This window comes from Cavia porcellus, unplaced genomic scaffold, assembly GCF_034190915.1.
Source record: "Cavia porcellus strain 051 isolate PalLab524CR breed Dunkin Hartley unplaced genomic scaffold, mCavPor4.1 scaffold_1, whole genome shotgun sequence".
NCBI lineage: Eukaryota > Metazoa > Chordata > Mammalia > Rodentia > Caviidae > Cavia > Cavia porcellus.
The window spans coordinates 45,524,020-45,539,247 of NW_026947484.1; the positions used below are offsets into that span (position 1 = coordinate 45,524,020).

The 15,228-nt window shown below is 35.3% G+C and overlaps 1 protein-coding gene across 1 annotated transcript in view; it reads right to left on the bottom strand.

Moving 5' to 3' along the window:
- Positions 1 to 580: 580 nt before the first annotated feature.
- The window catches only part of Map4k5 (mitogen-activated protein kinase kinase kinase kinase 5), a 92,536-nt gene continuing 77,888 nt past the window's right edge, over positions 581 to 15,228 (bottom strand). The window contains exons 27-32 of the mRNA XM_063247454.1: positions 14,762 to 14,939; positions 10,848 to 10,916; positions 8,671 to 8,763; positions 6,115 to 6,185; positions 3,242 to 3,297; positions 581 to 2,136 (exon numbers count right to left, since the gene is read on the bottom strand). Of these exons, the coding sequence (XP_063103524.1) occupies positions 2,049 to 2,136; positions 3,242 to 3,297; positions 6,115 to 6,185; positions 8,671 to 8,763; positions 10,848 to 10,916; positions 14,762 to 14,939 (555 nt within the window). The 3' untranslated portion in view covers positions 581 to 2,048. The remainder of the gene's footprint in view (positions 2,137 to 3,241; positions 3,298 to 6,114; positions 6,186 to 8,670; positions 8,764 to 10,847; positions 10,917 to 14,761; positions 14,940 to 15,228) is intronic.

Here is a 15,228-nt window from a genome sequence, read left to right on the forward strand (position 1 = left end):
TTGGCCCATCTTTAATAGCACAGGACTAAAAGACTGCAAGCTCTGGATGTGTGCTGAGCAGACCAGCTATGCTGATTTTCACTGTAGTGTTATCGAGCCGGGCAGTTTAGCCAGGATGCCTCTGATATCTTAATAATACAATTTTTCCTCATCTCCTTTTTTCTTTCTTTCTTTTAATCCCATCTCAGCCCTCTAACACCCGCAGTTCAATCTCCACTCCCAACCCCCTTTGGTGCTGGGGATTGAACCCAGGGCTTCATGCATGCAAGGCAAAAATTCTACCACTGAGCCACATCCCCAGCCCTTGAGGGCAGAATCTTAAGTGGGTCTTTTCTTGCACTGGCTATAAAGGTTTCACCGAGAAGAGTCTTCTAGTTCTCTGTTAGGATGACTGCCCGGGTCCTGTGAGCAAAGGCTGCTGGTCTTGCATCCACCATGTAAATTCCCCCTATTTTGAGGGTGTACCCTCTGCCACACACTGTATCCAGTGTCCCTCGGTCTACAAGGTCCATTTAACACATCGCAAGGAAACCACCACACACTGTTATCATAGCATATATACGGTTTAAAGAAAGAGCACTTTATGTTTCATTTGTGGAACATTTTATTGCTTGCATATTTCACGGTGAAAGGAACAGAGTCAGAAGACTCATGGTCTGGGTCAAACCCTCACCTGCTGTGGGATTAGCTATGTGGCTCACTCTGGCTGAACCCTTGTTTCCTCATCTGAACACTGGAGATGATAACAGTTACTTTACAGAACTGCTGAAGACTGAATGAGACAGTTAAACTATTTTCAGCAACTGGTCAGAAGAAACCTCTTTTTTGCTCTGCTAATCCATTGTTTATCATCTCAATGCTGTTATTAATAAATGCATTAAGACAAGTACCAACATAATACTTTAATTTTGATCTAATAATAGCAAAAGAAAAACACACACGAAAAATGGCCCTGTCCGTTCTTATTTTTAGAATACTGGTTTTTACAATACGCATTTTATATTATTTCCACCAGAATTCACTTTCATTAAAAATTTTCTTATACTCAGAATGAATACCTACATATGTGAAAACCCTAAGATTACATGTGTAACTGCTTACAGTTTCCCCTCTGAATAGTATAAGTAAAATATATAACATGGGCAGTTAAATACTTTTCTTCCCTACATTAGGGATAATATTATATATGAAGATTAATTTCTTATGTATTATCCCTAATGTAAAAAAAAATCACAGGTAATTATACTGTTTGTCAAGAATACATACACACGGTAGTCACACTTAAGACACAGACACCACGTCTAAAGGTATTTTTCAACCATCATCAATATTCTCTGTATGACCCCTTAGCATAAAACTCCCTTTTAAGGCAATTCTGCATGAAATTGTATTATAAAGTACTTCTGTTAAATGAAACTGGATGTGTGAATCCCTCTGGACACACAGCCTTTAATTCCTAAAGCACTACTCTGAAAAGGTAAACAAAAATTTTACACATTATAAAAAAATGTAAGCTGCTCTGCAACTTTCCTTTACTAAAAGTTAGATACATTACACCACTCCAGCAAGAGATTAATAAATAAGGATTAAATATTCTATTTTACAAAAACACACAGAATGGCCAATGTAAAAGAGAAAGCTTGTTTGAAAATTCCTTTATCAAATTATGTTAAGAAGGAATACGACAAGATATAAAAATGATAAAATGGTCATTGAATTTATCTCATGAATTACCTAAAAATATCATGGCATCCTTGGTACAAACATTATTTTTTAAAAAAGACTGTTTCTTGGAACTAGAGGACTATTCGTCTCATAGCTTTTATTAAGCAAACTTGATATAACCACCACACAGTGGCAAGAGATAGACTAGCTGTTTCCAGCTACAGCAAATAGTGGAACCTATCCTAACGTACAGATCACTTGAGAGATAACCCGTAAGAGTTATAGCAACTCATAGTGCAGTCTGTATTGAGTTTCCTTAAAGTATTTTTGCTTTCATTAGGTTTATATTCATTTTCTTGTCATTTGAGATCAGTTTCTGTTGCTCAGTAACTATTTTCATGTCCAGCCAAAATGTAGAGATTGCTGTGTGCAGTAGGATTTTCTGTTGGCCTACTTTCCAAAACGACAACCCTGTAATTAAATCAAAATAAAACCTTTAAGAGTAAAGCCAGATTTCATGTTCAAATATTATCAAGAAGGAACAGCACTGCTCATATTCTGATAAGATTACAAAAAGATCATAGATGCACAAATTAGTTTGTATTTTATAGTTTAAAAATACAACTGGGTAAAAATGAATGCCTGTAAAATACTGAAATGTTTTAGCAGTAGCATAAAGCTCGAGCATGGTGTGCGCACCCAGCTGAGGGGCAGTATCACTTGAGCAAGAATTCAAGAGTAGTATGAGCAACCTGGTGAGAATTTGTCTCAAAAAAACCAAAATGAACAGTTAAAAGAATTATGAAATGGGACTTCTCTCCTTTAACCCTGAAACAAAGGCAGGGAAGAAATCAAAGGCCTGATAAAGGGAAAAATAACAACCAAGTGCAATATCACAAATTTTAATTGCCAAGAGAACACTATAAAAAATAATATATCCATGCGGCTGGGATATAGCTCAGTGGCACAGTGCTTGTTTGGCAAACATGTGGTCATGAGTTCAATTTTCGGTATCAACAAAACAAAAATATGCAAAGAAGAACATCTAGAGGGGGCTAGGAGGTAAAACTGTACATATACTTTGTATTTCTCTAGGGTATGAATTCCCTGCACTTAGCATTTAATAATAAAGCAATAAAATACATATATTTTCATTATATTATGTACAGAAAAGCAGAAGGGAAAAATAAAATTACCTATTATGCAACTGACCAGTTAAATCACTATTAATATTTTGATATACTTAACTGTTTCCCTATATAAACACCTGTGTTAAAAAATTTTTAATCGTGTTTAAAGTTAAGATAAAATAAAAACTTGGTTAATATGTATGTCTTAAACACAAGGAGATGCTCAAGTAAGTAGACCAGTAAAAAAAGACAATGGTCTCAATGACCTAAACAATCTTTTTTTTTTTTTTTAGACTTACTATATTACCCTCTCAAAACAGATATGGAAACATTTTTCTAAGTTAATAAAACCTTTAAGAGTTTTGACTGGAACACAAATACAGGCTTATAGTATAATTGAGAGTATAATCTGAACTCTCTAGAAAATTAAAAAACTAAACTATTACCTGTCTGATCCTAATAAGCGGAAAACTCTTGTTTCATCAGAAATCTCCTGGGTAACCTATAAAAGAAAATACTTATCAGTAACACTTTAGCCCCCATCTTGCTTAAATAAGAATTTAAAAATTATTTAGATGGAGCAGTTGCTAAACACAATGTACAATTTTTGACAGTGACAACTTCTCAAGTGAAATAGATTTCAATGCTTTTCTGTTGACCATTAGTAGAAATGAATCAACACTCTCGGGATGTCTGGAATGGTCCAGGCACTTTCTCTTATTATTGAAGGAGAATCTAAGAATCAGAGAGGTTAAGTAACTTGCTCCAAGTCATGTGACTGGCAGCCCCAAGATCTGCTCTCCCCTTTATTTCTCAGCGCAGACATCTGCGGAGGCACCCTCGGCTTACCTCCTTATCTCGGTACAGCTATGCGGACACTCCCCAGCACTACTTTGCACATCAGTGCACACTATGATGCTCTACTCCTCAGCCACACATGAGTACGGCAGCAAAGCGTGGAGAAGTGGGGAGCAACTCCTAACGAAGGACAGTAGCTCCAACTTCTCCACTATCAAATGAGTCAATTCCTCTATTATTCCTGGGTGTTCCTTTTGGACTAAGCTCTGGCTATACATAGTGAGAAATGGCTTTTTATTGACTTTTTATATTCTGTATCCCATCACTATGTTCTGGAATCTATTCCCCAATAAATTAACTGAGTCCTTTACCATGGGTCTACTTTTGGCAGAACTCCAACTAAATGTAGAAATCAAATAAATATAAAAATAGCTTGTTATAGGGCAAGGGATTTAGCTCAGTGGCTTAAGTGCCAGTCTGGCAAGTGAGAGGTCATGAGTTCGATCCTCAGTACCAAAAAAAAAAAAGTCTGTTAAGAAAGAGTTTGCAGGGGCTGGGGATTTAGCTCAAGCAGCATAAGCGCCTGCCTTGCAAGCAGGCAGTCGTGAGTTCGATCCCCGGTACCGATAAAAAGGAAAAAGACAAAAAAAAAAAAAAAAAAAAAGAAAGTTTGCAGTTCAGCTGGGAAAGTGAATCAGAAAGCAAGTCAGGTGCTACATTACACAGGGCTAATTTTCAAAGTATAAATTCAGAAATGCTCTGATCATTGTAGACCTGAGTGGTTGGCTGTTACTTACAAAGGAGGTTAAGGCTTCAGGCAGGCCCAAGTTGAAGGAAGAGAACATAAACAGAAGCAAGATATAATAAAAGTAGGCAGCTGGGGGCAAAGGGTGTAGCTCAGTGGTAGCCCCACTTGACTAGCACCTGGGAGGGGAGGCCCTAGGTTCAGTCCCCAGCACCACACACACACACACACACACACACACACACACACATACACTCATGAGCACACACATGCACAAATAGACGGTTAGGAAATCAGACTTTGTATCTGACATGGTGAGAAACAGGTTTTGTTTAGATTTCTAACCACAGGAATGAAGTAATGAGATAGCGTTTAAGGACAGTCTTATAGCAGGTAAGTAGCAGTATAGATTTTATTGAATGCAGGGACCTGGTGACATTTCGTGTCAGTAACATAAAGGTCAGTAGAGGTCAGTAACTAGCTGAACTAAAATAAAAAGACAGTTTATATTATTTTTTCCTGGAAGCATTCTAATTCTCCATACATATAAGAGGTGGAAATACTTAGATATGAATTGAGTATGGATAAAATAAAAGGTAAATTCAAATAGAAGATGATTCTGAACTTTAATGTAAGCCCATGAATTGATGAGGTTATAATTTAGAAAATCACACAAATGAAAAACATCTTTATTAAAGCAGGATTAATTTCCCAGATAGGAATCCAAACTGCTTCTCCTGCATGAAATGTATCCAAATTATCTCAGAAGTAATTTCTGGAGATCTTTCAAATCTAGGCTCTGCCACTTAACTACTTATGTGACTCTGGACATGTTACTTAAGCACTCTATACTTAGAAATAATATTTATTCCATGGATTATTTTGGGCCACATATGAATTAACATTTAGTTGAGAGAAAGGGAATAGGAGAAGAGTGTAAGGACAGGTAGTGGGTAAGATAGATATAAGCAAAATATATGCAATGAAATCCTCTAACATATATGAAATTGGGGGGAGAGGTAAAAATGATCAGAAATATGTTCTTGTATGAATCTGCCAAAATAAAATCCATTAATCTGTATAAGCAATACAAATAGTGAAAGATGAGAGTTAATATTTGTAAAATGCCTGGAACATAACAGGCATTATACATTATTTACAACAAGTGTCTTTTTTTTTCTTTGTCTTTTTCTTTTTTTGCAGGCACTTATGCTGCTGAGCTAAATCCCTAGCCCCTACAACAAGTGTCTTTGCAGCTGATACTTCCTAGTAAGTTAATTTTCTTAGATTTTTAGTCCTATGACTTACTATATATTAACTTATAGTTTAAAATACTTAAATAGTAGGGGCTGGGGATTTAGTTCAGCGGCATAAGCGCCTGCCTTGCAAGTAGGCAGTTGTGAGTTCAATCCCCAGTACCAATAAAAAGGAAAAAAAACCAACCAAACAAAAAAAAACTTAAAAAGTTATATATTTATACATTATGCACATTAAACATAAAAATTGAGCAAGTTCAGGAACTATTGTTATAAATTACTAATTAGATAAAAAATTACATAAACTTAAAATTATTTTATAATTCCTTAGGGCCACTGAGAATTTAAAAATACAATATAAAAATATACATATTTAAAGATAAAATACTTATATTTTACTCTACCAGTTCATAGTATTAAAGGCTCTAAAAGCAGGAACGTAGGTTCAGAGAGGAAATGCATAAAATGAATCTTTATTTAGTGGGAGTATGAGAAAGGTAATTTGAGGTCAGAAACGTACCTCATCTGACTTGAAGCTTTTACCCTGCATTCCGTGTTTCCAGAAAGCCAGCACACTGTCTTGAAGGCATACTAAAAAAGATAAGGGAGAACTGAAACTAAAATAAAGCATAGGGCATTCCACTATCAATTTCCCTTAACTGTTTTTAACAAATAATAACCTAAGGCTGTTCAAGTGCTTAGGGCAAAATTCCACTGTCTAGACCATTATTTCTCAACATTTTTGTGGCTAAGACGTGTCTAAATTCAAGTAATTTATTGAGGCAGAATTATGCAAGTTTTCAGATACATATATAACAGGCATTCATTTAAATACACTAACTTCTGATAAGCTGGATATCTGCATATTAATTTCCCTTTTGCATGCTGTATCTTTTGTTTTAAGTGAATATAAATACAGATACAGTTGTGCTTTTTGGATTAAAAACGATTAGTTAAGTAGCTATTAAGCAAAAATCTTTTTATGTTTACACTTTCCAGTATTTCCAAAACAAATTTTTAAAAATAAATCTGCCTGTAATTCAAAATTTAATCACACATTGATTATTTATGGTCTGAGTCATTTTATAAAAAAGTCTTAGTATTTAACTAATTATTATAATGTAAATATTGGAGATAAACAGAATTAGAAAAATGTAAGCATAAGTACAGATAACAGAGAAAAGTGACTGAAAATTACTTTATTTCTAACTGGAATACAAAGTATAAAAGAAGTCCAAGAATGCTCTGGGACCATAATTCAGCTCAATAAAAGGAACAGTATCTCACTGTCATACTGACAAATCACATGTGTTTCACTAATGGTGACAAATAAAGTATCTAGTTACTGGTTCTATTGTTAAGACAAGATTTAATGGAACTCTTCGATCCAACAGGATCCTCGTGATCATTCCAGTGTTTACTATCAAGAAGAGACGGGACCCTAGAAGGAACACTTTGTAATAAAACTTTCTACATAATCTGCCACATGTGTGGAGATACCAGAAAATGGCTCAATTGGAATGATAAAGGCTAAGATCTATATGGCAGGCTCTCTTTTGAAAATATACATAAAGGAGTAAAAGAAACTAGAAACTCCAAAATTCCTTTTGTTTCAGCATCTACAGAAAGCTTAGGTTTTCTGTTTATAAATTAAGTTTTCTAATCATAAGCAAACTATAGTTCTGTAAGATGCTTCCAAAAGGGGCTGGGGATTTAGCTCAGCAGCATAAGCGCCTGCCTTGCAAGCAGGCAGTCGTGAGTTCAATTCCCGGTATCGATACAAAGGAAAAAGACAAAAAAAAAAAAAAAAAAAAAAAGATGCTTCCAAAAACACAAACATATTTTGTTGTTTTCTTGGTGCTAGGTATTAAGGTTTTATGAACTCTATCACTGAGGTACACCCTTGGCTCCTTATATTTTGTGACAGAGGAAAACTCCAGTTTGACAAGAGTATTTTAAAAATGAAAAACATTTTTAAAAGTATACGCATGTAATTATAAAACACACTAAATGGAAACTGCCAGCTTTAACTTCTTCCTTTGATCTCTGGCTGACATGAACCAGATATCTGCAGTGCTGGCTGTGGTGGCACCTGCCAGTGGTTCCAGCCACAAAGCTTCAAGTGTGAGGCAGTTAGGACAACTCAGTGAGATACTGTCTCAAGAATTAAAATAAATTAAAAAAAAAAAGAGTTGGGGATGTAGCTCAGTAGTGGAGCACTGTGTGAGGTCCTGGGTTCAATTCCCAATACCTCAAAAGTTTGTAGCCATAATATTTTTCTCCTAAGTTCTATCAGTGCTGGGGAAAACACTTACTGATATATAATTAAGGAGGATGCAAATAATGATAAATTATTACTTTTGTCATGAAATCAATGAATATTAGTAAAACATTCGTTGAAATGGAAGCAAATTAACATGATACGAGTTTCTAAGTCAAAATGTATCATGTATGAATACAAATCCCCTATGATGTACATGATCACTAGGTGTATCTAAAATGTACCAATAAACTTAATTTAAAAACTAGTTTTCACCTTAGAAAAATAAATAAATCTGATGGGAAACCTATGTATATGTAAACAGGCCCAAAAGCAATAACCTTCAACACACCAACCAGAATCTAACATGGCAAAGAATTATAGCATACTGACACTGGTATCACACAAATACCTTCATGATTTGAGAAGACTTGGGAGAAGTATAATTTACTTGATACAGCAATGGGAATAATGAATAGAACACTTAAAAATACTAACAAGTTTTAAATATTCAGGAAATAATATGGTCTAGATCTGCTCTATCCAATATAGTAGAAATTAGCTACATGTAGCTATTTATATTGAAAGTTAAATTAATTAAAACATTAAAAAGTAATTCCTAACACTAATCGTGTTTCAAGTGCTTATCAGTTTCATGTGCTTAATGACTACTATATATAAGGACAGAGAAAAATAACATTCTATTATCACAGAAACTTCTAGGAGATACTGTTGGTTTAGACGACCCTAACCATGAACAAATAAACAAAAGAGCCCCAACTACCCCAAACTCAGTAATGAAAATAGGGGACTTACCTACAGATTCAATGCGAAAATCAAAACTTAGCTCAGAGGCCAGTTTCTTGCTTGATTTTAGTTTTCCTTGTAGATTTACAATTTTTACATATTCTTAAAAAAAGTTAAAAACTGAAGTTAAAATTAGAAATATACATTTCCTAAAACAAATATAACCTGATACATGAATCTTAAACATCAAATGATATTACTAATAAAGTTCAATGATTTACCTAAATGTAACCAGTGAAGTCTCCTTAGTATGTTTTAAAAGAGATACTACAAGAATTCCTCCTTGATAATTCTGTTTTTTTTTTACATAGTATAGAGTGAATAGTAACATTCTCATCTTTTAAAAATTTAGACTATTTCTTTAAAAGTGGCTATTTCCATGCTCATTTAGCAATGTTTTTTCCCCTTACAAATTAGACAACATATGCTATATTTACAGTAATCCTAACTTTACTACATGAGTTCTATTCTGCAGGTACACAGGAGCAAGAAACAGTACTCTTCAGGGTTGTAAACTCTGGAGTGGGGAGCATATAAAATAATTCGACTTCTCTTTTGTCCATTTGTTTTTAATTTCATCCTCTTTCACTCCGAGTTGGAAGAGTTATGTCGGTATGTCTATTACTATGATTTAAGATCATAGGCCCAGTACAGTCCAATAAATCAACTTATGACAACGAATTTTTGAAGTCTTCTAACTTTAAAAAAAACAGAAATCTCAGGAACATCAGTTTCTAGTTTTCTTCAATTAATTAGGAATTAATTAATTAGTAGAGCTTTTTTTATTTTGGTATTGGAAACTGAACTCATGACCTGCTTTTGCCAGGCAGCTTGCTCATGTTGTTGAGCTGTATCTTTGGCCCTGGTAGAGCCTTTTTAATCATCCCTTGCCACTAGGGATTGAACTTGGGGTCTTTGTACTGAGCTATATCCCAAGCCCTTTGAAAAATATTTTTTTTTGAGATGAGATCTTGCGCAGTCTTCTACAGTGCTGGGATTATAGGCATTTGTCACTGTGTCCAGGTTATCAGTGACTTTTAAAAATGGTGATAAATGGGGCTGGGGGTTTAGCTCAGTGGCATAAGTGCCTGCCTTGCAAGTGCATGGTTGTGAGTTCGATCCCTGGTACTGATAAAAAAAAATGGTGATAAAATTATACAGTTATTATCAAAATGAAAACTAAGCACAATTTATCTTCCTTTGATGACTCTTTGGGGATTTAATGTTAAAAGTTCAGCGTTATTAAATTTGATTATTTGGTTAATACCAAATTTTCTATTTGTTTGGATCAAAAAGGACTGACAGCTTCTCTTGAGGATGACTGAGTAATGCTCCAGTCTTAATAATACAGTATTCAGCAAATCAAGCTCCTAACAAAGGGATGATAGTGAAAGGAAATAGGTGGGGTTTACTTTACCTATCTATAATATTAAACAATCTTTATGATTCTATAAAATACAGTGAACATCTTCAGAGAACAGAGACAGGGCAGAAAAAAATATACAAAATTAGTAGTGGAACAATTTTTAAAATAAGCTTTTTCACTTAAAGGTAGGTTTAGTCATTAAAAACAAACTGAAATGGACCAATTATAGCAAATACTACCAAGTTTCAAATATAATCCATCTGGGGGGATTCCATTTTGTAGGATTTATGGAGTGAAGGTAGATGGATTTTACGAACTAGAGTGATTCATTTGCACAATCAAAATAGTATCTGCTCCTAAAGTTTTTGTCTAACTGCTCACAGCATAATATATTTCTGTCAATATGCATTCCCAGTAACAAAGAATCACAGTTAGCAGTACAGGTGTTAAATCCATAAATAACATTAGAAATGCAGTCTGATGAGACTTTAAAGGTTCATGTGCTGTGGCTTTGATGGGACTGTGATCTCTTATTTTTCATTAGTTGTACTTAGGTATGAGAGAGAATAGTCTACACAAATATTACCCCAAGACATGGCAAACAGTTCTGTTCTAATGTCTCCAAGTAGGCCACATATAAAGAAAAAGGTGACAGGGACAGTACCAGCTTAATTACTAATAGCCAATTTCATGTTTTCTTTAATAAAACCAAGTAGTTAAAATAGAGAAATAAGACTCTTGAATTCTAGTTTCATAGAATTAACTACATTAAAAGAATCATTTTATCAAGTAGTACACTGAAAATTAACATAATACTTACTGTCTAAACACACTAAAACGGTATCACGCTCCAACTGTGTTACGTGAATGGAATCTAACTGTTGGCTGCCTTAAGGGGGAGAAAAAGTTAGTTAACACAATATACTTTTAACAAACAAGTGCAAAAATAAACACAAAGTCTGAATTTTGCTGTGATTTGGTTTTGGAAATATAACCCAGAAATCATATTTTGTCATATGTTACCTTTCAGAAAGTGCCTAAAAATTAGTTAAGGGGAAACAAATTTAGGTCCTAACATGGATAAATGAGCTGAGAAAACCTAAAGCAGTACTTTTTATTAACAGCTCAGTTAGTTCTAGAAAAATGAGTTACAAAAATAAAATGAAGCAAAAAGCAAATATGGGGGGCCAAGCAGATCTGGCTCTGCACTTTACACAGCCAGTGGGAGATGGAAACATGATCAGAGGTGACGCGTAGCATCCCTGAAATAAAAGCAAGCCAGTGCTTCAAACGAGCCCGCAGATTCGTGTGACTGTCATCATCCAGGTGTCAACGTGCATGTGTAGGTGTGTGGGAGGAGCTCCAGCACAGGGACATGGCGCAGCCTGGGGAGCATACTGACAACAACGCCTTGCAGAATGCAACTCTTTTTACTTTGCCATAGTTGAGGGCTGTGTCTTAACATCCGCTAATAGATAGGGTGAGATTTTTGTAAACATTTTTTGTAAAACAATTTATTTTGAGCACTAAAACTGGTTAAATTGTTTCTAGCTCAATCTGGGATAAGATTTTAAACACGAGCAGTCATTTTCATGCCTCTCTGGAGTCCATGAGTCACTTCTCTTGAAAACTGCCACATTCACAGACATGACATCTTACACGTTTTGGGGTCTTTATGGAACTTCAAAAAGGTGATACATAGCGAAGAATCCAGATTTACATAGTCAATAAACTTTCTCTCTGGCAACACATCCAAAATAATTTTTCTCAGCTCATCTGTATTCATTCAGATAAGAATCATCCTTGAAAATGTTGTAACAGTAAGACTGAGACTAGGGGCTGGGGATTTAGCTCAGCGGCATAAGCGCCTGCCTTGCAAGCAGGCAGTTGTGAGTTCGATCCCTGGTACCAATAAAAACGAAAAAGACAAAAAAAAAAAAAAAAAAAGACTGAGACTAAAGGGGTTTTTAAGAGCTCACTTTAACAAAATGTGAAGGTATAGGTTTTACCTGGTTTAAAATCACTTGTAAAGATGGGAGAATCTACTAATGATTAAGTGCTGGAATAGAAAGACTGCCTCTCCTCTGCACGAGGGTGCTTTTGAGTGATACCCTCAGGCAGCCCCTGACCCTTCTCAGGAAGCAGGCTTTGCTGCTTCAATTTTAATCTCAACAATGTTAAAAGCGGGTAAAACAGGAGACCTCAGACATTACAAAATAATAAAAAGCCACCACTTCCTCAACTCAAACCCCAAAATTCTCAGGACTCAAAGAATGTTTAGTTGTGAGCAAAGGTAACCTAATATGAGAAGAAAATGGTTGCAAATACACATTACAGGATTATATGAAATAAGCCATTTTATCCTACACAATCAGCAAAATAAAGTTGGGGCTGCTGGCTAAAAATGATTTTGGTGTTATTTATTTATTTCTTATTACCGCCTTTTCCATTGTTATTACTATTATTATTTTGTGGTAATAACTGAACACGGTGCTCTACCACTGAGCTACATCCCCAGCTCTTTTTATTTTTCCTCTTGAGGCAGACACTCGCTGTGTTGCTCTGGTTGCCCTCGAATTGCAATCCCCTTGCCTCAGCCTCCCAAGCAGCTGAGTTTACAAGTATATACCATTGCTCCTGGCTTCTTTTAATTTTTAGTACAAAGTTCATTAACAAAGAGTATTTCCAGAGACTATTTCTCATGATGATAAAGAAAGCCATTTTATACTTTTCTATTAGCTATAGGATGAAGGCACACATTCAGCTCAACCCAGGCCAATTCCACAGCAAATTATAGAAAAAGATGGGGTGTGGGTGCAAGTGGGAAGGTTCTTATCTTACCCTAATTATCACTTGTTTCACAGAGTGAGAGAGAGACAGAGAGAGGGAGGGAGGTAGGGAGAAAGGGGAGAGAAGGCGGGAGGGATGGAGGGAGAGAGTGAGTGTGTGTTTGGTGCATGATGGAGCTGGTTTGTACAGTACTGGGTTGTTCAAATTTCAGGAACTTTTTGAATCATATGACATCAAGTTGGTAGTTTGAAACTGGCCATGATGGTATTGTTTGTATCACAGAAACAGGCAACCGCAACAAATGGTTACACCCAAAGACTCAGCTGTGAAATATTTATCACTGGTTCATACTGATTCCTTTTTCCACATGGTGTTGGGAATCAAACTCAGGGCCTTGTCCATGCTATGTACATACTTTATCACTAAGCTGTATCGCCAGCCCCCATACTGATTTATGTGGGTTCTACATTAGATTTAATAGTTGGGATATACAGCAAGTTCTGAAAAGCCAAATGATCTTGAATAGGAAGCACCAAACTTCTAACGCTTGTAACAGACTTCTTTACAAGATGCTAAAGAACATAAAACAGTGGTCAGTAATAAAATGGTCACACAGTTGCTTGACTTCCTATGCAAAATTGCCTAATAAACCCGGGATTACAAATGATAAAGATACACCAAAGCAACGAACAGAAAATGAAGATGCTTTCCCATTTCACACATTTGTGAAATGAGATTTTAACCAGTTTCCATACTGTGCTTTAGAGCAATGTAAATTATTCCTTCTATCCAACTACACTTCTGTATCTATCATCTATTTCTCCATCCTTTTTTCTCCACACACTTGCCGGCCTCTAGAAACTGGAATTCTATCCTCTCCTTCCATCAGACCAACTTTTCAGCTTTTATAAGCAAAAACACATCTGCTTCTATACGCCTGACTTATTTCACCTCACGTAAGGAACTCCAGTTTTTATCTCTGTTGTCAAACATGAATTTCACTCTTTCTGTGACTGAGTAACAGACTATTGTACAAATATTCCCCTTTTTCCTTATCCACTCATCTGCTGATAGATATCTAGGTTGATTCTATAACTTGGGTATTGTGGGTAATAAACAACAAATGTGCGTGTGGGTTATCACGTCAACATACTGACTTCATCTCATGTGGACATAAAGCCATTAGTAAAGACTGCAGTCAGATCATGTGGCAGCTCAACTAGAGTTTAAAAAACTTCCATCCTGTTTTCCATAAGGGCTATCTTAACTTACATTCCTACCAGCAGTAGGAATGTAAATAGGATGATAACAATCATCCTAAATACAGAGATGACATCTCACTGTAGTTTTGATTTGCATTTCTCTGATGACTAGTGACATTGAACATTTTTTCATTAAAAATAAATTTTTATTTGTTCAAATTGTAATATTTGAGATTAAAGATTCCAATTTTTTAGCGTCTTCACAAAGACATATTTGATAATCTTCTAGGCTAATAAAATCACTCTTAAAAAATACAATGGATACTTATATGGAAAATCTTAAAGACCAAACCTCAGAAACTTCTATTCTAGTACAAAAAAGCAAATTGCGATTGTAAGATGTGATGGATGTGGAAAAGATGGTTTAAAACAGGATAGAGGAAAAAGGTAACTTTCAGAAGTTGATAAAATTCTGAAAAAGTCTTAGAAAATGTAATTATTTTGTCCAAAGACAAAGCTGGTAACAATTCAGACCTTTAAATGTCAAGGATCATTAAAATTTTCTTTGGTAAAATAATCTGTATCAAATTTTCTCTGGCAAACAAAGAGATCACAAACTACATGTACATGATTCAGGCTTACTTGGGAAATTATGCTTGTTAGAAGAGCCCACACTGGTTGAATTTAAGTGTTTTGGTTCTTTTGTAGATATCAATATTTGAAACAGGTAAGACAAACTTACCTGCACCAATTTCTGTAAACCATGAAGATGCAGAATTCAAATTGATTGTCTCAAATTGAACTACTTGATTTGCTTCAGTGCCTTTACTAATAGCTACACAAACCATGGGGTATTCTTGTTCTGGTATCACCAGCATTTCAAAAACGTTCAAAGGAGTCGGCAAAGGAAAATCAAAGTGCTGCAAAAAATAAACAGAACTATAATTCAGAAACAACCTCCTCAATCATACTGTTGTTGAATAAAGTCTACAGAAAGGCTTCCATTTCCATGGAACTCTATAAAGGCCTAATGGTGAGATGGTAATATAAATGTTCTCTACAAGGGAACTGGCTTTATCACTATCTATGGTAGCAGTTAGTTTATTCTGTGGTTCTAGAAGTTTACTAAGTAGGATCAGTTAAAGAGGAATCTTAATAAGAGCACAAAATTCTAAAGCCAAACAATTACTAATAACTGTGTGTTGACAC